Genomic DNA, 25650 nt, shown 5'->3' with positions numbered 1-25650 from the left:
AAATCATCCAAATTTTAAAATATTTAAGACAAAATAACTCTTAGATGATTTTGGTGCATAAGTAAAAAATGTAATGTATGAAAATCATAGTGCACCAAAACAACCTTACAAAGAGATCTTATGAAACTTGGGTTTTAAAAAACACTTCTCTTTGAGGTGATCTTCTTCTTCATGATTTCTCTTTGACTTGATTTGTCTTTGTGATTGTCACTTTGGAAATCGTCTTGCCTAATCACACTTGAAATATAATCATTAGTTCTAAACCTTATTTTGTTATCATCAAAACTGAGATTAACCAAACCTTGGTTTCACAAATAAATCTAGAAAAAAGTAATAAATAAATAAAATAAGAGTAGCGTGATTTTCTGGAACGGTGAAGAGAAAAAAATAATGATAATGTAGATGTGTGTCATGTAGCAGAGGGTTTGAAAAAAAAAAAAAAAAAACAAGGATGCGTGTGGATGTCCAAGAAGAAAGAAACAAAAGAAGAAAAAAAATGTTATTATTATAATAATAATAATAATAATAATGGGTGTAGTCGGTGGCTTGAAGTAATGGTATTGCAGGCTCTTTGAAAGTAATAATAATAATAATATATATACTTATATAATGGGGTGTGGGGGTGGAATTATGGTTAAGTGACAATTGGATTAGGAGAACAACAACAACAACAACAATAATAATAATAATAGTTTCTTGTATAGGTTTTAATTTAATTTAAGTATATAAAGAAATAAATAGTGAGGGTAAGACTAGGAAAGAAAATGAATTTTACAATAATTTGGAAACTTAGTAAATTAATTTATTATTATTTAGTAAGTTGAAAACAATATTAGGCATGAGAAATTAATTAGGATCCCTAATACTAAATAAAATATTTTTAGGATTGTCAAATTTTTACCTTTAAATAATTGTGTATGATATTATGTTAGGTGATGAGTAAATTTGTCAAGCTAAATACTTCAAGTTTTTGAGCTCTTCTTCAAGATAAGGGAAATTAATGCAGATTTTGTAAAATGAAATAGTTTTATTTTTATATGATCTTTTGAAATGTGTAAAAAGATTATTTTTATTTATATGCATAGATCAAGTATATGTTTTGTACGAAAAAATATATGTTTGAGCATTTTCTTTGTATATGAAAAATAAAAATTGTGGAGATATATTTTGTTTTGTATGTTTGTATTAATGAAATGAAGTGTTTGACTCTAGTTTCTATAGCCCTAGTCAACAGGTTATAATTGTTGACATATTCGACCCTAATCAACGGGTTATAATAGTTGATATTATATGACCCTAGTCATCGAGTTATAATAGTTGATATTATATGACCCTAGTCAACGAGTTATAATAGTTGACCTTATGACCTTAGTCAACGGGTTATAATTGTTGATATTTGGTTTTGTTTACCTTTAATGGAACAAATTTGAAATTAGTCACTCATTTGTAAAGTCTCACTTAATTGTACACCATTTGTTATTTGATAATCAGAGTAAAGGTATTTTGAATGTATTCGATTTGGTTTTGATGAAAAATTGTTTTGAAATTGATATGAGAAAATTTGGTTGAAATGTTTGAATGAATTAGTATTTTGAACTCAAAAGTTTTTATGAAAAAAAAAAATATGTTATATATCCTATTTATAAGCATGATTGAAAATGTTTGATCCATGAAATTGCAATGATGTTCTTTATTGAGCTTTAAGCTCATGCCCTTTTGTTGATAATTTTTCAGATACTCTCAGTTTGGGCGAGAAGCGATGGCTAAGTTGGGGAATTTTTTCTTTATTAGGATTTTGGTTCAAGAATTTGAAGTTATTTAGACAATAACACTTTGGTTGATGTGTTTGTTTTTAAAAAAAATTGATATTTGGAGATTTTAGAATTTTGTCTTACTACTTTAAATAGGAATTTGGTAAATGGTAAATTTTCAATTACAATATGAATATTTATATCATTTCCACTTTGAATCTTTAAGCTTGAGATATGAAATGACCGTCATACCCTTGAAGTGAGTTTTGGAGCATGAAAGTAGTAGGACAAAATGCAAAAAATCAAGTACATGAATAGACTTCAATTGATATTTTCATAAATAAAAAAGAATTAAATATTAATAATATTTGATTCTCTTAATTTAAAAAATAATTTTTTTCCTTGATTATGAGATATTTGTCATTCTTTTCTTTGTATCATTCGAAGTATATTCTTATATAAATTCTTGAAAAGAAGTAATAGAAGTTAATGCTTATATTATCAAATCATCAATTATCAAACTCGTTCTCTATACTTTTTAAAGTAAGATTAGTAATTTATTTTTTTTGAAAATAAGGTATTTTTAGATAGTATATTTTAATTGTTTTTAGTTATTTTTATTTATTTTTTAGAATTTGGTTTAAAAAATAATTGCATAAATGTAAAAAAACCATAATAAATATAAGTTATTTTAATAAAATATTTGAAAACATAAAAAACACATCAAGAATATTTCAAGTTTCAAACAGAGCTTTGTTCCAACTGTTTTTGAATTTTTGAAAATTGTTTTAAAAAAAGTTAGCAACGGAGCCTGAGATTGAGGACAGAGGCAGGGCAGATGTTGTGTACGTAGTTCACTTTTATGATATCAAAAGAGAATGAAAAATATTGAAGGGGTCGGTCCGGAGGACTGTCGGATGGCTTGATTTTAGAGGAACAATATATTTTTGAGGTACATGTGGTGGGACTGCTTTTTGAATTTTGGTGCTCTTCACTTCATGCTAAAATGTTTTGAAATACTTAAAAGTCAAATGGGTTGTGGCCCATCTTGGATTCATTTTTACGCCCACTCACACAAAGTATCATCTTTTAAGCCATTTGGACAACCTGTGGCCCATGACCAATCACACCCCTACATTCTATATTCTTACTATTAATATATGACTTCAAATTTATGCTAACATTTAAATTCAATTCAATTGATGCCATCATTGGTCTTGATCTTGGTCAAACTCTCTACACCATTTATAAATATATTCTTATATCATTTAAAAAAATGTTATTAATAAAAAGTTATGGTTTTTCCTTATTGATGTTTACGGGGTTAATAAGAATTATTTAAATTTATTATAATTAATCGGTATATGGTAGGTGTTTGGTAAATCAATTTAATAATTTAAAGTGACTTAATAACTTAATTTAAATTATTAAGTAAATTAAGTTTGTCTGCTAAAATGATTTAATGATACGACTTAAAGTAAAAAATAATTTTAAGTAATAAATAAAAATAATTAACTTATTTTTAAATCAACTTCTTCATTTTACCTGTTTACTTCCATTTGTCATGGTTATCTTCACGATCTCCTCTGTTATTTTATGATCTCTACTGTTACTCAACATTCTTTATCATATTAATAATTTATAATGATAAATATATTAATTTGATAATTTAGAATACGTTTTTATATTAATTTTATCAAATAACCTTAATACTTAAAGTAAAATTTAAATAATAAGTTTCAAGTCAATAAGTTAAGTATAATTTTATTTAAGATTAATTTAATTAATTAAAAAATAAATATTAAGTTTTGTCAAATGATAAGACTTTTGAGATTTTAAAATTTATTATCTACACACCCCATGGGGTAGCCTAGTATATAGTGCACATTCAAAGTCTTTGAGATGAAGTGAAAATGGGTTCAAATTTTGACTAAAGTATTAATTTAAGAACTTATAACATTGTTAGTGGGAGATAATTTTCAAAAATTAAATAGAAGTTGTTCCACTTGTTTGTAAAAACAAAAGGAAAAAAACAAATGCAAGTCTTCTTAACTTGTGAGGTGGGTTTTTTTTTTCCATAAATTAAAATCTAGAGTGGTGGGTTGAATTGACCAGTGAATTGACCCTGAACCACAAGCTTGAATATGTTGGATGTGCATCATCATGACTACCTCCCAACAAACTCCATAGACAACACCACTACCACACCCCCAATCATCGCTCTCTCTCTATCTCTTTGAGTTTAAGATAACTTTTCAATCATTATTTCACTTCATTAACCTCCAAGTTATACCCATTCTTCTACCTCAAGCCCAGTCTTCCTGAAGTAGAAAAGTACTTCCATTTTCATCCTGAAAAGTATTTTTTTTATTTCTAAAATAAAATGAGTAAAGAGTAAGAGAATACAATGAATTGAAATATCAGAAGCTGCCATGGCCCACCATCTTGAGTATATCCTTAGCAACATACCAATAGAAAATATCATGAAAATAATGGCATCATTCTATCATGTATGCAACGCAGCAACAGTCACTTGTTTGTTTTCTTTGGAAGAAAACTCAAAAAGAGAATCATGATCTGGTGGCTTTCCAATCTGCAATAAGTTAAATTTGTAGAGTAGAGTAGGGTGGACCATAAGATTAAGTTATATGGTGTTGCATGGAGTTTAAAAGAAGGACTGAATTAGAAAGTGATTACAAAGGTGGGAGTGTGGTTGGTATTTGGGTATGAGCAAGAGGGAGGTAGCCAGGTAGGGGTGTGGAGTGGGTGGAGTTGGGTTGTTAGTTGAGTGAATGGGAAGAGAGTGGGTTGATTACATTGTTGAACCCTTCTTTCTTGGCTTTGTTATTTCAAGTGAAAAATTGTGGACACATTTGATGATCTTTCATTTATGAGAAAAATAATAGAAGACAAATTTATTGAAAAAAATCGAATCAATCATAATGGTCTTATTGCTTTCGATTGTTTCGTTACTTTATAGTTTCATTTCATTCTTTTATATTTTAATATTTTCCATTTTTTCTCGATTTTATTATAATATCATATCATATATTTGTAATGTCATTAATGGTTTAGATTTTACTATATATATACTTAAAATGATTGAGATTGTAAAGTTGATAGTTGATAAATTCATACCCTAGAATCTTTAAAGATGATTTGAAAGACTTAAAGCGAAAGTTCAATGATTAAAACTTAAGCACAAATAATCAAATTGATAGAGCATATTATTGATTGAATAAGGACAATCTTATCAAAAACCCACATTAATGATGTGATTTGAAAGGCTAACAAAATTAAGCCCATTACTACCATGATTTTGAAGGACTAACAAAACATTAATTGATAGAGGCTCCCAAAGTTTCATTTTTCGTGCCATTTTCTCCCCATCCAAACGTGAGTTTCAAATTAAAATAATACTACCATTTTTTAATAGCAACCCTGAAGACACGTTCTCTCTGTAGAGAAAGAGAGCTGACTTCATGGCAAAACAATTTAGTGTTGAGCAATAATTAAATATAATAAGAATGCGTGACTCTGTGAGCGCTCTTAGGGAAGGGTACACCCACCCTAATCCTTTTCATCGTTGGATGATATATTTGAAGTGGACGGTAGGATGATCGGACGGTGTTGCTTAAGTGGCGAGTGGACCCCAGCGCTGGCCAATGGATTTTTAGTTTAGTTGAAGTGTGTCCGGAGCAGAGGAACAATTGCGAAAGAGGCAAGGACAGACGTGGCAGGAGGAGAGAGAGAGAGAAATGAAAAGGCAAGAAAGAGAGAAAATGGAAAGAAAGATGCGAATGAGTCAATTTTTTGAAATCCAACAGCTACAATTCTCCAATTCCTTCTTACCAAATCCAATTATATTAAATACCCATCTCTGAAAACCTTCCCTCTTCATTACCCAGATTTTGGTTTCTCCAGTTTTGATCAGATTTCTCTGTGTCTCAACGATTTCCCCTGCTTTTCGTTGGGCTCTGGGTTGTTTACAGCAACCCTTCTTGTTTCTGATCAATCTGTTTAAATTATTTACTTTTTCCATGCCTCTATACCTCTGTGTCCTCTGTTTATCGATCAATCTCTCTTTTCGCTCTCCTTGAAATTCAAAGTTTTCCAAGTATTTTCAAGTTGAAGCCGTTGTCATCTGATTCTATTCTGTTTCTCAAACATTCTCTACAATTTCACCCACTTTTCAGAAATTATATTCATCTCTCTGCGCTGAAATCCTCTGTTGAATCTTTAAATTTCATCCCTTTTCGGGTTTTATTCTCATATTAAATTCAATTCCCCTGTTTTTTTTTTTTCCCGGCGTCCAGTTTCAAAGCCCATCTGGATTTTTGGGGAATCAAATCATGGGAATTCAGAAAGACAGAATAAGATTGAACGTAGGAGGCAAAATCTTCGAGACAACCGTCACAACCCTCGCTAACGCCGGCCGCAATTCGCTGTTTGGAGCAATGTTCGATGACAATTGGAATTTTCAATTCAAGAACTCCGATGAATACTTTATCGATCGCAACCCCGCTTGCTTCGCCGTCCTCCTCGACCTCCTCCGCACCGGCGAACTCTGCATTCCCGCCAACATTCCCGAGAAACTCCTTTACCGTGAAGCCCTCTTCTACGGCCTTCTCGACCACATCCGCTCCGCCAAATGGGGCCAATTCGACGGCAACAGGCTCAGACATTCAAAATCTGTAATGGGTCGAGCTCCCGGCGACGGCACGGCCATTCGAGCCGGCCCGGACGGTGGCTGCTGCGTCGCACATGGCAGCATGGTTCATGTCTATGATTGGATGCTAGAAGAGCACCCTCCAATCCATCTTGATTACCAGAGAGTTAACGATGTGGGGTGGATCGACCCCGGGAACATTGTGATCAGTGCCTGCGAGCGGTTAGGCCGCGGAGACGGCGGCATGGGGCTGTTCAGCTCGTCGACAGGAGAGCTAAGGTCGAAGTTTCAAGTGACGCATGACAATCAAGTGAAGAGCTATACTGCCGGAGCTCTGGGTTTTAGTTCAGATTATAGGATTTTTGCTAGCTGTAAAGGTCGGAGCAATGAGTATGGGATTGGAGTTTGGGATCAGATTACAGGGAAACAGATTGATTTCTTCTACGAACCTTCTGGTTGGTCTCTTGGTGATGCTGACAAGCTTCAGTGGCTGCAAGGAACCAACTGTTTGATGGTGGCAACTTGGTTTCCCAGGAAAGACAACTGTTACATTAGTTTGCTGGATTTTAGGGAGAAGAGGATGGTGTGGTCTTGGTCTGATATGGGAGCTCCAGTAACAGCTGATGGACGGCGGGTTCGGGATGCTATAGCAATGGAGGAGAATAGTTCCATATGTGTTGTTAATGAGTATGAGGGTCTGGGTTTCATGGATTTAAGGAGCAGAGCTGCGAGTGTGAGATGGAGCTCGAGGAGTAGGTTGATGGAGGGGAAGATGCCTGACGAGGCATGTTACCCGAAACTGGCGCTGCATGAGGGGCAGCTATTTTCCTCCATGAATGATAGCATTTCCGTATTTTGTGGGCCTGATTGGGTGTTGACGTCTAGGCTTCGAAAGAGCTATGCAGGTTCCATTTGTGATTTTTCAATCGGTGGAGACAGGCTCTTTGCCCTTCACAGTGAGGAAAATGTGTTTGATATATGGGAGACTCCATCTCCGCCCATTATATGATTCACCAGGGGATGGTCTCTGCTCTTTTTCTCCTAGTCCTAGATTTGCACAAAGGAAACAAAACGAATGAAGCTTTGGTTAGTGCTCCTTAGATTAAAAAAGAAATATAGTGTGTATTTAGGATTTTAGACTTGTGGAATTTGAGTTTTGTTTCCCAGTCAACATACAGAAATGAAAGTGATTGCCTAACTACCATAATTTGAAGTCTTGTTTTCCTCTAGAAAAACTGCATTCTCATTCATTATTCAAGGGTCTACTCGCCTAAACCCCATTTTCTTGGTCTACTTGCGTAAAATACATTTTCTTCTCATTCTTTGGACTGACTATGAGGACTCTATCATATATCTCTTTTGGACAGACCCCTCTTGTTGTTTCTCCTTTTGACCAGTATTTTTCACAAAGTTGATTCTTTCTCCCTGTATTTGTTTCTTTGGGAGAAGAGAAAGAGAGAAAAAGAGGGAAGAGGAAGGAAGGTGATGCTCTTCTGCATGTGAGCAGTTGCAACTGCTAAGCTGGTGGATACGGTTTGAAGCAGTTGAAAGTAGGATAAAGTTGTTAGGTGCTGTTGTGCTTTAGTTTCAGATGAGCTTTGAGTTCTCAGATTGCCTGTAAGATCACATACTTTGAATACTATGAGCTTTTTCTAGAGCACAAAATCTTGTTATGATCACACCCACGCCAATAACCCCTTACTCCTGCCTTTACTCTTTGCCATTCATGAACCTGTTGCTATCAAGAGTTTTAAAAAAGACAAGTCTCTGCATGCCTGCTTTCACGATTTTAAAAAGGATGAGCAAGCCCAGGATATGATTCTATCCACTAATAATACAAAAGCATAGTAAATATGACTAGTCTAATGTAAATTTGCAACTTGCCAATATTGCGTACCAATGTCACTGACATGAGTATTTATATAAGAAGATCCTCTGTTAAGAGAAATCACTGTGAGTCATCGACAAATGTCAGTGACTCCAACAAACATTACCATGATATTATTGTATAATAATTCTTAGCTGAGTTCTGAATCATATATCAATCTATGCAGTGAACCATATAGAAATTCAATATAAGGTTATAAAATAGCAAAGCTGGTTTTAATAATCCAAGGAAGACCCCACTTTTCAGGACCATCTCAATTTCAGACAACTGTGTTTTCACTTAAAAAACTGGGTAAAAGCCAAATCTACCAGCTACAACTCATATTCATATATGAAGTCAAGACTCTCCTTCATTGTATCCTCACAGTCTAAAAATTTGATATTGTTCTGAAACTCTTAAGGCAAATAAAAATATAATATGAACAAGTGGCATAAATAATTGCCCATGTCGAGAAAACTATCACTGAAATCTCTCTCTCCCAATATTCTGGGCCTCTTGATATGTCAAGCCAAAAGAACTTCCCTCAGTGGTTGCCCTCCACTCTCAACACAGGTGGTTTCCAAGTAAGAAAATGTAAAGAAGAGGAAAAGCATAACCCAAAAGCAAAGTTATTGATTTCCAGGAAACTTCCTCCAATGTTTCCCGCCACTCAATTTATAAATAATAAAGAGAGAAGAGTTGTTTCAACATAAATGAGAACATGGAAAAGCAAATAGGTAATTTGACCCAAAAAGCAAAGGATAATCAGATAAGAAAGCACAAAAAGGAGCCGGACCCATCCATCAGGCACGCAATAAATCAAGCATAATCAGGCATTACTTTTCTAAGGAAGACGATTGGCTGAGATTCTTCAGGGGCAAGGTTGTCAAAGGCAACATAGTTTTGTTCTTTGTTGTAGACATGGCACATTGTCAGGATCGTCTTCATTAAACGCCAGTTCCATCTAGCTTCGTTCAGATACTGTTCATGTCAAGAGAAACCATGTGAGTGAAAAGGGCAGGTTTGTCAGCATCCTTTAGGGGAGTTTGGGAACCACATGGAAACGTAGTCATTACATTTTGTTTTGCATAGGTTTATTCTTCACCATCAATGGTTTAATTTCAGTAAATGGGATCTTTTTTATAAATAAAAAATTGATTAATTTCTATTTTTCAGTGTAATCAGTTTATTTCTTATTGCATTTTTTGTCCTTCTGGGCCAACATAATGACCCCATTCTGAAGGAATATATATGCTTTCAAATTCTAAGAAAACAAAAGGAGGTACTTCCATGTCTATGTCCATGTCCATGTCCAGTCCAAACCCCGCCTTACTATGAACTGGGCCTTCAAAGAAAAACCATGAAAAAAACTGAGTAGTCCTACCTTTCCCCAATTTTGTTGAAGAGACTGATGAGCAGCCCGCAAGTTATAGCTGGGTATCCTAGGCGAAATATGGTGGGGGATATGGACGTTGATATAATGACAGAGAATCTCTATCCTGTCCAATAAAGAAGGAAAAAAAACAGAAATTTAGCTGGTGTACTTCATGTCTAATCATATAAACAATTCACTTCATTTCAAAAGACTATATTAATGAATAAGACCACTTTGATACTTTTCAGTTGCACTTCTATGAATCATTATGCACCAGTGAACTTGTAATTGATCTTCAACCAACAAAAACCACTGACTGCATGAGTGAGAACTAAATTAAAGTACAATTACCCTTATTTTGCTTTTCTTGAGAACAAGTTAGACATGTTTTCTCAATAGTCAATATGGCCCAAGAACTAAAGTACAATCAATAGAACATCTGCAAAATAATTTCTTTTGGCTTGTCAACTGCCTTATGCTACATGTTAGCCTCCTTTTTCAGCACATACATCAGGATATATGGAAGTAACATTTACTTACAAAAAGCCTTATCAGTGACCAAACAAGTTCTAAAGGGACTTCCAAGGGTTGGGTATATTTCTAAGAGCAGACAACTCAAAGCACTCAGAAATGTCCATAAGTATTATCAAATATGATAATTGTGTTGCCCCAGAGCCCAGGCACTTGGTGCACAGCAAGTGAGGACAACAATTAAGTCACCCTTCTGAGAAATAAGGTCACTAATATAGTTATACAACATCATTTCATCAGCTTTGGAAATGCACTTGATCTGTCATAAATTCAGAAAACAAGAGAAGAGAGCAAAGAGAAATTGTAGCAAAAGAGATTCATTACCAACGAGGGTAATCACAATGAACAGTTCCATTGAGCTGGGCCTGAGCTGCATTCCATTCATCTGATGATTTAAAAGGTATGTGAGGAGCTGTATGATGGACCATTGTGAAGGTACTCATCTATAAATATCAAAAAGAAATAATATTAGATACGGAAATAGAAATTTTAAATTTGAGTAATCATGTCACTGTATATATATAAAAAAAAAAGAATAAATTAGTTAGCAATCATTGATAAATACATACAGAGAAAGTTGGGATTTTGGAATTATTCAACACTAGAAAATTTTCAAAATTAGAAATTGATCTGTAAAACTATCAAGAAAAAGCCCTCCAGGATGTAGCTCAATGGCAGTGTCCTTTGGCAATGAACCAGAGGTCCTGAATTCAAGTCTCCCCTGATTTAAGTAACATAGGATAGAAGAAAAGGCCCATATCACCCAAAGTTTGCTTCACCAGAAGTTGGGAACTTGGGATAAATGTTTCATTGTCGGGGTTGATTCTCCATTATCAAGAAAACTATCATGAAAAAATTGGCAAGTAAAGGGAATCTAAGCAAAAACATTATGATGATTTAGAAAATATAAAAAATGAAATAGTCCAAGGAAAGCAATGCATGCAAAATAATGGTGTTAGAAATCAATCTCACAGTATTCATGATAGTTGTGAATAAATCCTAAGCTATTAGATTCCAAGTGATTAGTCAGGTTATGCATCACTAATCACAAATCCACATATTATTCAAGGACATTTAAAAAAATTTAAGGAATTTTATAACAAATGGTGGACCCCACTAAATGTGGTACCAATCCCTCCTACCAAGTCTATCACACATCTGAAACATCCAAAAGCAATATCTATGGTCCATCTGACTAAATAATATCAAAACCATCCGAAGCTAATAATCAATTTATCATGTTTCATATGGCATCCACATATAATCAGAAGAGGTTAGGGAGGAGCATTACCCAGAAGTGATAACCCAACCATGGCATTAACCAGAACTTGATCCATCCCATGACTCCCGTCTTATAGATAATCAAGGGCCATCCAATAGCCATAAATGCAAAGACACATGCCAAACTTATCTTCACCCTCTTAATTTCGTTAGGTCTGTACTTGTTCAAATCGAAGTGCCAGATCAACCTATTACAAGGCTCATTAATGTTAGAAGTACATCCATATGAAATGAAAACACATGAATGTAATGATTGCTCAAGTCACTATTAGTAACTGTAGACATCACAAACCCAGAAAGTTACAAATGCAGTAATCCTCAAGTATAAAACTATACCAGTGAGCTATAGACATCCAAGGCCGAATTGGACCATATCCATATATAATTGCTTTGCGCAAGGTCGGTGATGAATCAAACTCCTCCCTCAAAACAGGCTGCCAAGCTGTGTCTTCAGACAACCTAGATTTAGGAAAGATAGAGAGAAGAGTTTGCGGTTTTAGATGTTAAGATTGAAAAATTGAAGGAAACACAAAAATTTTATGTAAATAACAGGGAGAAGAGTACAAAGGACAGAGTTAGATTTTTATCAAATAATAATAATAATAACAATAGAGTGAATAAAAATCTCACACACAGATAATGGGGTTTGACATACAACCAATACAAGGTTTCAACATAGCAAAATAGGATTTTAGTGTCCTACTAGGAAATTGGGTGCATTCTATCCAGACAATGCTCCAATCCATCAGTTTTCTGGTACTGTAAACACAGTAGTATTTGAGGAACTGTTTTGTGAATATGCTTTTGCCTAATACCAAAACACCAGGCTAAAGGATACGATACAGGTTCAGAAAGAAATTATAATTCACCCTCCTCCAATCCTTTCCTTCTCCCAAAAAAACTATATATATATATATATATAACGAAAGAAAACAAAAGACAGAAAAGAATGGCGGACTATTATTGACATAAAAGGTCTAAGCCAGAACTAGAAGAGCTCAAGTAAAAAGTATCCTAGCAAACTGAGGCTGACAATACAAAAACAAATCCAAGCTAAATACTCTAACAACTTTATATTACATTTTTTTTTCCTTTTCAAACTCTTATATATTATACATTTTCCACTTAACCATCCAAAGAATCGTGATAAGTAATCAGGGCACTATATCCTTTCTATAAAACATGGAAGATGCTAATATATAGTTTCAATCAGAACCAATAAAAAGCAATTATTTCCATTGAATAAGTGAATTGATAGGAAATATCATACAGACATGTTTGTTTTTGCGTGATGCCGATCATGCTTAAACCGCCATGGTTCGTATGGATATATTAGTGGCAAAAAGGCAAGAGTTCCAACAATGTCTTCAAGTAATTTGTTCCTCGAAAACGATTTGTGAGCACAATCATGCCCTATAACAAAGAACTTAAAAAAGGAGGGAAAGGAATAAATCAATACAAAAAATTTGTTTTCTTGAATATACAGTTATTAGGAAAAAAAAATACTAAGGGAACTTAAAAGTACAAATAAGCAACAAAGCATAAAGAGATGATAAATACAGAACTGACCCCAGTGACTGCAGTCCCTGTCCATGCCCAAGCCAGAGGGAGTAGATACCATGGAGCTTTTGAAATCATGAAAAGCCCCAATGCATAGGAAGTTGCAGATATTAAAACTGACTTCCATGCTTTCACATCATCAATCTCAAACACCTTACATCAAGAAATTGGGGGGGGAAATAGCATCAGAAATTCCACCAAATGTGCTGAATATAAACATAAGCCAGATTCATATATTCCAAATATCCATTATCGGAGGTGACATCACAGGGAGAATGTGGCTTGTTTATACAGATAAGCCACATTAAGAAGGATTGTCTTCTTTTGAAAAATAGTATATGATATTTTTTTCTTAGTAATATTTTGGTTATGATGATGGTTTATTTTGGACATCTCCCATGATATTATTTTGGATGTTATTAGGCTATGATACTTCGGACATCTTATTCAGTTATATGCAGCTAGATCCATTATCGTTATATATGTTGGATGTGATATATTTTCAATGTTGATTTTACCTATATCTATTAGGATGAGACGATAAGAATGAACATATAAATGTCAAGTAACAATGTATTTTGAGCAAACATTCTGCCCAATTTATGTTTTATGTTGGATGCATTATGTGGCGAATGTCAAAATGTTTGACCTTTGCCTCATGATGCATAAATTTAGCATGTTGCTCTGTTTTTTTATGATGCATCAGCATAACTTTGAACCTGTTTTTGTATTTGTTATTATCACTTTTGATGGAAAAATACATGTTCCATGTGAAAAGGAGATTAAACAGGGGCCTTTTTTTTTTTGTGAACATCCAGTAAGTGTAATTATTAAAGAAATTTTCTATGGAAAAAAACCCTCATCAATCACATTTCAAAGGTTTCATTGTTTTCACTATTTGTGCTCTACTAATACCAAACATATCTACACATTTCTTTTAACCTGAAGAATCATTTTCACTTCTGTTACTTAACACGTTTCTGAATAATGGTCAACAAGAATTTCATTTTTACTATCAAAAAGGCCCTAAGATTCTCCTAGTTGCAAGCTACCCATCTGAAACCACTGCCATTCTCTTTCTTCTCACTCACTCTTTCTAGCTCACCTCTTCTATTACTGACCCACATAGCTAACCCCCTCCTACTAAGGATCTCCCACAGATAGTTAAACACATGCTTACTCTTGGGTTGGAGAATGTACAAAACAATACATTCACTAAAATTTTCAGACAGCTTGGATTTGGGCAATATGGGCAAGTTTTCAGTGTGTAACACACAACATACACAAGTACAGTATATAGCTAAAAATAAATATTGTAAACAATTTCCATTTAAATATGTGAGATTAATAGATAATAATCTAAAAAAAAGATGCAAATGAGCAAAGCAACATATCTGCTTGAACATAAAATATATAATCAGAATTGATCTTAGGTAAAGATATCGATAGTCATGGAAATATACATTTTCAGCAGCATGATAAAAATAAACCATCACATCAAAATTAACCGGAAAAGATTCTCTTAAACATCTGAAGTGACGAATTCTTCTTGATGGTCGGTCCAAAATTGTATATGAGCAAACAGTTTGATCAGGAAAGAACTTCAACGCATAAAAGAAGCTCTTAATAAAATTACCTTTTTTGGAATGGTATCAATGACATCCCTTAATGTAACATTTTCTGGAAGTGGTTCTCCAATTTGTTGAAAGCCATAGCTTTCAGCTAATTGTTTCCTATATTCTGCACTGTCTATGGGAGGAGGTGCAACTGGAATTGCCACAGCTTGTACAATTTTAGACCTTTTCGTGGAAATGGAACATTTTCGATGTTTTATTTCCTTCCCAAGAATACTTTCCAACTTCAGACAAAGCATGCCTGTCTATCAGCATAAACATTTATGAGGTGCCATAAAAACAAATGGGACAAGAAACAAACAATGATGCGTGACATCATACTTATTCAATGATACATGACATCTATATGCACAACCAACAAACATTATTCCCAATGTTTCCATGCTTGAGATACAAGAAAAGAAATTGCTAATAGTACCCAGGTGAACTCAATGCATACAATTTAGAAGAAGACGTTTTTTCTTCCTTTTATATGGCAAGGGTGAAATATAAGGTTGCTCACATAACTACATCAATCTAATGATTGGGAAAAACATCCACCTTATGTAAAGGAATATAAATTGTCATACATGTTGACAAACTCAAGGATGTTGGAATTGGTGATAGTAAGAATCAAAATCCATTTTCATTTATCATAGTTGAGATAAAACTTTTTCCGTTTTGGAGGGAGCAACTTAGAGTGGCAAAAATTTGGCTAGAAATGACATATATTTAATAATGATTATGAGAGAGGATTCTGTTGAGCAAGTTAGCAGAGTTTTAAAGCTAGCTTTTTAGAGACCATAAACTCCAAATATGGTTCAAAGTCATGGTATCAGTTGCTGGTTTGGAAGGTCCCGAGGTGGATTGATCTTTGCATCTTAGATTCACGATAGTGTAGTCAAAAGGCTACAATTTTTTTTTTTTTTTTAAATGAGAATAATGTCAGAAAAATAATCACAATTAGATGGACACACACTCAAATTGCATTATGGTAATATTAAAATTTGAATAGTCTAATATTTCAAGTAAAACTATTTTTCTACTAAAAATACAAAACTTGATAATCAATTTCATATTGAATGATGTAGAGTCAATATGCTTTGAAACTTATATGGGCTTTGATGCTATGGCGCAAATTGGTCAGGACCAAAGCATATTATCAGTTACAATTCAGTCATCACTTGATTGCACCATCTATGATTCATCTATATTGGCCAATTCATTGCTAAAATTTAAAAATCTTGTACCAGATCTTGTTCTTGTTTCAACAATGGAGATGTTCTAGATATGACTTGACCAATACTTTGAAAATTGATTGCAAATGACTAAGGAATATCAAGTGGTATCATCATGGCATTGTTGCAGGGCATGCAACCAAAATTGTTGTGATGTGGCACAAAAATAAAATACTCTTGCCCAGCACGTGAGATAGCTTTGCTGTGTGTGTGCCCTCTCTGAATAATATTCTTTATTCTATTTCCAGGTGGAAGGTTGTTATAACAGGCTATTATTCAGTGTGATGCAAGTGTAAGAAAAACGCTGTTTCACAACTAGGTTTTCTAGTGCGCTGTTTTAAGCCAAAAACAAGGGGTTGTAAAAGGGGGCAGAGTGTGCTGAAAGGGCTGAGTACGGGTTGTGCTGTAACAATTTCTCTCCATTTTTCTCTCTATTGGATTGGTTCTTCAATTGCGTCCGTGAATGTAGGCTTGAGAAAGCTGAACCACGTAAATCCTCTATTATGCTCTTTGTCATTTGCATTTCTTTCTCATTAAATCATTGATTGCTTGTTCCTTGAGAAGCATCATTTTCTTGCTGATTTTTTAACAAATTGGTATTAGAGCTTGGTTGATGTTTAAGATGGGATCAATTAAAAGTGAGATCGAAAGATTCATTGGGAAAAATGATTTCAATGTCTGGAGAATGAGGATGAAAGCTATTCTGTTTCAACAAGGAGTGAAAGATGCATTGAAAGATGAGTCGGAGCTACCAGTCACCATGACGGCAAAAGAGAAATCAGACATAGATGAGAAAGCCTACCATTTGATCATTCTAGCTCTTGGAGATAAAGCTTTGAGGGAGTTCTCAGAAGAAACTACAGCTAAGGGTGTTTGGAACAAGCTTGAGCAACTTTACATGCAGAACTCACTTTCGAACAGGTTGTATTTGAAAGAAAGACTCTATGGATTTAAGATGCAGGAAGATAGATCAATTGCAGATAATCTTGATGATTTTGCCAAAATTGTGCTTGAGATGTCTAATATAGGCATCAAAGTGGATGATGAAGATAAGGCAATCTTGGTGTTGAAATCTTTGCCTGGTTTGTATTCCAACTTCAAGGAAACTATGAAGTAAGGTAGGAAAACCTTAACACTTGAAGAAGTTCAATCTGCTCTTAGATCAAAAGATTAGATCAAAAGAATTGGAGCTAAAGAAGAAAGGGTCAAATGGAGAAGGCTTGTCTATCAGGGGAAGGTCAGATAAGAGAAACAACAAAGGAAAGGCTTCATCACGGTCCAAATCTCGTGGTAAAAAGAAGTGTTATCATTGTCAGAAAGAAGGACATTTTAAAAGAGATTGTCTCGAAAGGAAGTCTAAGCAAAATGAGGCATCTAAGGAGACATCTAAGGAAGAAGGTAATGCTGCAATGGTTTCAGTTGGTTATGACTCTGCTGAAGTTTTTACTATTACCACTAAAAACACTGAGAATGAATGGGTTTTGAATTTGGGATGCACATTTCATATGTGTCCAACAATAACTTATTTCTGTAATTACCAAAAATTAAATGGAGGTAGTGTTTATTTGGGGAACAATCAAACTTGTAAAGTCATTGGTATAGGAACAGTAAAAATCAGGTCTACTGATGGAACAATTAGGCTCCTGAGAAATTTGCGACATGTACCTGATCTCAAGAGAAATTTAATATCTCTGAGAAGGTGTTAAAAGGATCTTTGGTGATCTTTAAGGTTGACAAGATAAATGGGTTATTCATTCTGCACGGGGAGATTCTAAATGATTCTGCAAATGTACCTGTTGGTACTGTTTCAGAAAACACTAAGCTATGGCATCTCAGATTGGGACATATCAGTCAGAGAGGGTTACATGAAATTGTTAAGCAAGGGCTTTTGGGCAATGACAAGATTAAGGATTTGGAATTTTGTGAACATTGCATTTATGGAAAAGCTAGCAGGGTGAAGTTCAGTCATGCAATCCATAGAACCAAAGAAACTCTGGATTATGTGCATTCAGATTCATGGGGACCTGCACCAGTGATTTCTCATAGTGGCAACAGGTACTTTCTTACCATAATTGATGATTGTTCACGAAGGGTATGGGTGTATTTGTTGAAACACAAGAATGAGGCATTGGATAGGTTCAAGACCTAGAAAAATCTGATTGAGAATCAAACCAGTAAAAGAGTTAAACATCTTAGAACAGATAATGGACTTGAATATTGCAATGAAAAGTTTGATAATTATTGCAAAATTCATAACATAGTTCAACATAAGACAATGAGAAAAACCCCTTAGCAAAATGGCTTAGCTGAGAGAATGAATAAAACCCTTTTAGAAAGGGTCAAGTGCATGTTATCAAATGCACAACTTCCTAAGGAGTTTTGGGCTGAAGCTGTTTATACAGCTGCTTACTCGGTGAATAGGTGTCCTTACTCGGCTATAGGTTTAAAACTCCTATGGAAATGTGGTTAGGCAGTCCCTGTGATTACAGTAACTTGAGGACTTTTGGATGCATTGCCTATGCTCACCAAAATGAGGGAAAACTAGAGCCTTGAGCTAGGAAGTGTATATTTGTTGGTTATCCGGATGGAGTGAAAGGGTGTAAGCTTTGGTGTCCTACAACTAAGAAGTGTTTTATAAGTAGGGATGTGGACTTCAGGGAATGTGAATTTCTTAAGAATGACAGAGAAGTTTTCATTAACAAAGAAAATGGAGAAGTCAAGGATAAGGTAGAGTTTCAGGTGGAGTTAAAAGATAAAATTGATGAACCTGAGTTTGAAATAAAACCACAACAATATGACATTCCATTGGAAAATTATCAATTGACCAGGGATGGAGCAAGGAGATCAATAAGACCTCCTCAAAGATTTGGTTATAATGATATGGTAGCTTACTCTCTGAGCATAGGGGAAGAATTGAGCTGTGCAGAACCTAAAATTTATTTGGAAGCCATTTCTTGCAAAGATTCTCCAAAGTGGATGACTGCTATGCAAGAGGAATTTGAATCACTGCTCAAAAATGGAACCTGGCAGCTTGTTGATAAACCTAAAGGTTGTAAAGTAGTAGGATGCAAGTGGGTGTTTAAGAAGAAATTGGGAATCCCTCATGTAGAACCTGAAAGATTTAAGGCAAGGTTAGTTGCCAAAGGTAATACACAAAGAGAAGGAATGGATTTCAATGAAATTTTCTCACCTATGGTAAAGCACACCTCCATTCGGGTATTACTTGCTTTGGTGTCATTGTGGAATCTTGAACTTGAGCAAATGGATTTTAATACGGCATTCTTACATGGAGAATTAGAAGAAGAAATTTTTATGCAGCAGCCAAAGGGTTTTATAGTTAAGGGAAAGGAAAATCAGGTTTGTTTGCTTAAGAGATCGTTGTATGGGCTAAAACAGTCCCCAAGGCAATGGTATAAACGCTTTGACAAGTTCATGACTAGTGTTGGATACTCAAGGAGTATGACAACTGTGTATATATGAGAAAGCTAACAAATGGGAGTTATGTCTATTTGTTATTATATGTAGATGATATGTTGTTGGCAAGCAAGAGCATAACGGAGATAGCTCATTTGAAGACACAGCTACAATCTGAATTTGAGATGAAGGATCTTGGATGTGCCAAGAAGATTTTGGGGACCGAGCCATACAGGGATAGGTCTACTAGTATTCTAACAATCTCCCAAAGAGATTATATTGAGAGAGTGTTGAAAATATTTAACATGGATGCTGCAAAGGCTGTTGATACACCAATTGGAGCTCAATTCAAACTTTCTTATGATTTGTCACCAAAAACAGAAGAAGAAATGCAGGATATGTCTAATGTACCATATGCTAATGACATAGAAAGTATTATGTATTATGTATGCCATGGTCTACACAAGACCTGACATAGCCTATGGTGTGAGCTTGCTTAGCCGTTATATGAGTAATCCTGGAAGGGATCATTGGGAGGCTTTGAAATGGATTTTGAGGTATCTCAAGGGTACTACAGATTTTGGGCTCATATACCAAAGAAAGCAGACAACAATTGGTTTGGTTGAAGGTTATGTGGATTCAGATTATGCCAAGGACTTGGATGAGAGAAGATCAATAACAAGTTATTTGTTTACTGTGTGTGGATGGATAGTAAGCTAGAAATCTACACTACAAAATACTGTGGCTCTCTCTACCACCAAAGCTGAGTATGTAGCTGCTGCAGAAGCCACTAAAGAAGCTTTGTGGTTAAAAGGTCTAGAATCTGAATTAGGAATGAATCAGAAAAGTGTAACAGTTTTTTGTGATAGCCAAAGTGCTCTTTGTTTGACAAAGAACCAAGGTTTCCATGAGAGGACTAAACACATAGATGTGAGATTCCACTTCATAAGGGATATCGTGGAACAAGGATTGGCAAATGTCAGCAAAATTTCAACCAAGGATAATCCAGCTGATATGCTTACAAAACCAATTCCAAAGGTCAAGTTTAAGCAATGCTTGAACTTGATAATTGTTGGGAGTTGTCTGATAGTAACAACAAACGCACAAGGGAATCAATCCAGGCTGAGCTTGGTTTCTTATTTTGGTGCCAAGGTGGAGATTGTTGTGATTGGCACAAGAATAAAATACTCTTGCCCAGCACGTGAGATAGCTTTGTTGTGTGTGTGCCCTCTCTAAATAATATTCTTTATTCTATTTCCAGCTGGAAAGCTGTAATAATAGGCTATTATTCAGTGTGTTGCAAGTGTAAGAAAACCACTGTTTCACAACTAGGTTTTCTAGTGCTCTGTTTTAAGCCAAAAAACAGGGGGTTGTAAAAGGGGGCAGAGTGTGCTGAATGGGCTGAGTACGAGGTGTGCTGTAACAATTTCTCTCCATTTTTCTCTCTAGTGGATTGGTTCTTCGATTGCTTCCATGGATGTAGGCTTGAAAAAACTGAACCATGTAAATCCTCTGTTGTGCTCTTTATCATTTGCTTTTCTTTCTCATTAGATCATTGATTGTTTGTTCCTTGACAAGCATCATTTTCTTGCTGATTTTTTAACAAAAATGATATGGAAAAGTTGCTATTGAGGAAAACAAAGTGGGCATTGTGAGGTTTGTACAGTTCCTAGAAAGGGTTTCTTTGTATCTGGGGAGGTAATCTACATGCCAAAATGCCAATAGATATGTGACACCATTTTGGGTGACGTGAACTGCTTTAAGTTGGTTGCATCACAGTTGTGGCTGGTTTTCTAGTTACTTTCTCCACATTCCAATGATATTCATGCACAAGAATCTAGTTAGTTGGGATACTTCATTTTTCAGCAACTGGACTTGGAGAGGAAAAAGAAGAACAAAAAATACCAGTGGTGTTAACACTTCAGAGTGCTTTTTGCAATGTATTTTTTGAATCATTTGTATAAATTTCATGTCAGGGTGTGAAATGGTTAAGAAATTGAGAAAAAGGACCAGTAGTTAGTTTGAGGTGGAGAAATTTTGCTACAAGAGTTTGAACTTGGATAAACTTCTGGTTTTCGGGTTTTCCGCTTTTAAAAAAACAGAAAATAGTAAGAATCCTAATAAAGATTGTAGAGATTTACCTTAGTAAGATAATCATTTTTTAAAATTTGTTCAAAAAAATACAAAAACTAAAAAAATTTTACTATCCCAAATTTTAAAAATTATGATAGCAGTTTTTTTTAGTCAATAAGTACCTACTAAAACTCGTATTAAACAGGGTCTCTAATTGTCATTACGAGTTAAAACTTCTAGGAAAATAAAAGCATTTAGGGGAGGCGTGGGTTTAAATTGTTGGGTGGACATCAATTAAGAGTTGGTACAAGAATGCAAGTTCCGAATTCCAGTTCTGCATTTTCAAATTTTGATCAATACACCAAACCTCCACCAGACTCTGTCGCTTTTAGTTTTCCATTAGCCTCAATTACAAATTTAAATTTTGGGCTGGGCATCATCGTCAAACATAATCAACTTTACCATTTCCCCCAATTGCATACCAAAGGCATACTCCAAACAATACCTAAGTATGAATTCGAGTACCACAACTGAATCCAAGTCTTGAAATAGTTTAGATTTTGAAACCAACGACTGATATCCAAACGCCGTTTTCTACTCAAAATGCAGTTGAAAACTGAGTGTGTATAACTCCTACTCAATAATAAAGAGATGCACCGAATAAACGAAAACCCAGATTCCCATTAAGCCAGAAAAAATAAAAATTACAATGAAACTAAATATTCAGAGAACTAACACAGGAAGATTCAAGACCCAACTACAGAAACTGAAAAAGAGGCCAACCGGGTGAGTGAGAGCGAGATGCATACCTGGAGAACAATGGGGGCCAACTCTATAGCTTGGAATTGATCTTTGATGGGGGCCCTGGCAAATCAAACCGTGATACACGTAATGTGGTGAAAAATGTTTTGAAATAAAAGAGAGAGGCTATATACATAAACAGAGAAAATGGTGAATAGGGCTACCATGAAGAGCAACATAGAATCAGCAATTCTGGAAGCCATTGAAGGGAAGCGCAGAAGACCCCAACCCCTGTGTATTAAAAAGGTAGAATTATGTGGCCAAGGGGAAAGAGGGTCTCAAGGGTCCGCTCTCAGCCTCTTACATAGGCAGCTGTGTCAGTCTCCGTCTGGCCGCCAATTGTAGATAGAGTTTGAAATCGATTACAACCAGTTGCGTTTTGTTTTTTCTTTTTCTTTTTCTTTTATTTTTGCTTTATTTTGAAAAAATTTTAGTTAGATTGTGTTTCTAAAATTTCACTTTCTGATAAATTGACTTTCGTGGAAATCAAAGTCCACATCCAATAGGCACGAAAAACGACTTGGAGTTAGGCAGCAACATCGACATTTAAGGTTAAAACACTTTTGGTCCACGTAATCATTTTCAAAAATAATTTTAAAATTTATTATTTTATTTCTATAAAACAAAATTATTAAATATGTTTGAAATTTTAAATTATTTTTAATATTTTAAAATCATGTTTTAAAAATATTTTTTATATCTAATATTTTATTTTTAATCATTTCACATATTTATATAATTATTTATTAAAATAGTTCCCATAAAACAATTAAAATATGTTATTTGAAAACATTTTATTTTGTATTCTTAAGAATTAAAAAAAAATTGGTTTTCGATTATCAAATATATTTTCTGTGTTTTTTATTTTGAAGAACAAAAATTGTTCTAAAAAACACTATCCAAACAAATCATTTGATTTTGTTTGTGAAATGTTTTTAACAACCACTTTAAAAAATAATTTTTAATAATTATTTGATATTTTATAGTATAAATTTTAGTTTAAAACCTGGAATATTCAATTCTTCACACATATTTTTATATTTTTAATTATATTTTTAAAATATTTATTGTCTATAATAGTTTATTTTTTATCATTAACATTAAAATATAAAATATTAAAATGTATATGAAACAAGGGTTTTAGTAGCAAAAAAGCACAATAATGACAAACCTTTTTTTATTGATACTGCACAATTCAAATTAGAAAAAATAAAAAAAATTAAACAACCACTTTGATTAATAAGTTTTCTAAGTTATTAAAATATTTATATTTTTGTTCTAAAACAATAACAAGAAAATAATTATAATTTTAAAACAAATAAAATGCCTTTTACAAAACTTATTGAGTTTCTAGTTACAACTTATTCACTTTTATCTTTTTTTTAATATTAAAAAAAATGGAATGATAACATATCAAAAAGATGTAAAAATTTTTAAAAATGGGAAAAAAAAAAAGAAAAGAAAAAAAAAAGATAGGTATTGATAAAAGAGAACTAAATAATTTTGAATAAAAATGTGGTTCCTCCCAATATTAGCAAATAGTTTTTTTTTTTTTAATTATGGTATGTAGGAATGGATGATGGAAATGGATATTTTATTTCCATTTCTATTTATTATGAAATGGAAATGAATTTGTAATTCCATTTATAGTGTTTGGATGGACTTAGAAATTAATATTTGAATAATTATTTGCTTTCATTTTAACATTTGGTAATAATATGAATGCAAACGAAAAAGAATTAAATTGACAATAATATCGTTACATTTTAAAATAATAAATTTTGAGAGTTTTTTTTTTTTTTTTTTACTAAATGATAAGACTAAAAAAATAATGTATAATCAATAAATAAAAAATTACCATAAAAAATCGTACAACCCTAATATATAAATATTCAATTATTCTTTTGGTAAAAATAAAATTGAATAATTTGTCATGCAATAGAAGCTATAAAATTATATTTTATATAAAAAAAAAAAGAAATATATTTTTTATCATATTTAAAATTTTAAAGCTAATAAATACTTTTTCTATTTTCAAAAGAAGAAATAAAAACTCAAACTTTATTCTAATTTTTAATAAATATTATATCCAATAAAACCCATAACCATAAAGTATGAAAATATCCATCTATTCTTTTATCAAATTTTGAATAATTTGTCATGCAAAAGAAAACCATAGAATTATATTTTACAATATATATAAGAGCATTTAAATTCCCAAGGGTAAAATAATAATTTTTGGTTATATTTTTATATTATCCGAATGAATCAAAATATCATCATAAATGAATTAAAATTCTTACCTTTATAAAATTTATCCAAATATAAGAATGAGATGTTCATTTCCATATTTTACTCAAAACTATTTTACTAAAAGATTTAATTTATTTAATGACTTAAATTAAGTTATTACGTTGGTTTATCAAATATTTATTTAATGCTAAATTTTATTTAAATTTTTTTTTATATTAATTAATTTTAAAAATAAAATATTAATTTAATTGCCTTTTTTTGGTTCTTTTTAGCAAATTATGAATGAAACGATTAAATTTTTAATTTTAAGATAAAAGAATTTTTTTATTTATAAAAAAGGTGAGTATTTTATTTCATAAAATCAATTATTGTTTAAATTTACTTTTGAGTTTAAGAACACGGTGGGATGTAATTCATGACAGAAGCATGCTTGGACGGAGATTGTGTTTGTCAAAGATGCCCAGAGAAAATGAAACGGTGCCGTCGGTGCGTACACCACAAGGCACGGATGAAGTACTGAGCGTGGAACACATGCATCGCGTGATTGGTTGTCCCAATAGGGAACACGATCTTCTTCAAGTTCACGCTTCACGCATTCTTCCGACTGCTTCATATGATGCAAAACGTGGCATGCTCTCACTCATTCATTGCCTATATTAAGAATTTCATGCTCTATGATCATATTGGGTTAGCCGAATATAATATGACTAGTTTTTTCCACGTGGACAAACGGGGCTGATAAAGTTAATATTATATAATTTTTTTAATTATTCAACAAAATTATGAAAAAATAATTTGCTATAAAATGAAAATGAAATTTAAAATGTTAAGTATTTATGCTTAAAAACATATTATTGGATTATGATAACTTTACATGTATGTTACAATATTAATATTTTGTAATAAAAATTAGATATCAAGTAAAAATAATTAGTTAATTTTATTAAATTAATTCATCATAATTAATATAATTATATTTAATTAAAATTATTTTTTATTATTTAATAAACCATAATTTGTCTAGAAGAAAGGAACCGAGTCTTTATTATAATCAAAAACCTGTCCCACATTGGAAATTTGCAAACCACATATATGGTACTATATGCACATCTTAATAACAAGCAAGTTGAATTGGAAGAAAGGAACACCAAATGAATGGTTACCCAACAGGTTTTAGTGACACATCATCAGTTGGACGGCTCAAGGTAATTTCTTAAATTTCAA

The 25650-nt window shown here is 33.3% G+C and overlaps 2 protein-coding genes across 2 annotated transcripts; one reads left to right on the top strand and one right to left on the bottom strand.

Moving 5' to 3' along the window:
- Window positions 1-5519: 5519 nt before the first annotated feature.
- LOC117925048 (BTB/POZ domain-containing protein At2g24240-like) lies at window positions 5520-8077 on the top strand. The gene has a single exon (XM_034843864.1). It carries the CDS (start codon window positions 6104-6106, stop codon window positions 7427-7429), a length of 1326 nt encoding a protein of 441 aa, XP_034699755.1. The 5' UTR covers window positions 5520-6103; the 3' UTR covers window positions 7430-8077.
- Window positions 8078-8900: 823 nt separating this feature from the next.
- LOC117925047 (omega-6 fatty acid desaturase, chloroplastic) lies at window positions 8901-22510 on the bottom strand. Its single transcript, XM_034843863.1, has 10 exons — window positions 22338-22510; window positions 22182-22236; window positions 14671-14909; window positions 13044-13187; window positions 12749-12900; window positions 11811-11933; window positions 11485-11662; window positions 10518-10636; window positions 9672-9786; window positions 8901-9268 (listed from the first exon to the last, which is right to left on the bottom strand). Exons 1-10 carry the CDS (start codon window positions 22374-22376, stop codon window positions 9107-9109), a joined length of 1326 nt encoding a protein of 441 aa, XP_034699754.1. The 5' UTR covers window positions 22377-22510; the 3' UTR covers window positions 8901-9106.
- Between the last annotated feature and the right edge of the window lie 3140 nt (window positions 22511-25650).

The sequence above is a fragment of the Vitis riparia genome, chromosome 11 (genome assembly GCF_004353265.1).
Source record: "Vitis riparia cultivar Riparia Gloire de Montpellier isolate 1030 chromosome 11, EGFV_Vit.rip_1.0, whole genome shotgun sequence".
Taxonomy (NCBI): Eukaryota; Viridiplantae; Streptophyta; class Magnoliopsida; order Vitales; family Vitaceae; genus Vitis; species Vitis riparia.
The sequence above is the reverse complement of the archived record's forward strand: the minus strand, read 5'-3'. Positions and strand labels throughout refer to the sequence as shown.

Bases quoted from the DNA above. Each gene is read 5' to 3' on its own strand.
- LOC117925047 (XM_034843863.1), bottom strand. From the start codon at position 22,376: ATGGCTTCCAGAATTGCTGATTCTATGTTGCTCTTCATG. The intron at 22,237-22,337 runs GTAGCCCTATTC...TTGATTTGCCAG, and splicing joins ATTCTATGTTGCTCTTCATG to GGCCCCCATCAAAGATCAAT. The intron at 14,910-22,181 runs GTATGCATCTCG...GCTGATAGACAG, and splicing joins TGGCCCCCATTGTTCTCCAG to GCATGCTTTGTCTGAAGTTG.
- LOC117925048 (XM_034843864.1), top strand. From the start codon at position 6,104: ATGGGAATTCAGAAAGACAGAATAAGATTGAACGTAGGAGGCAAAATC.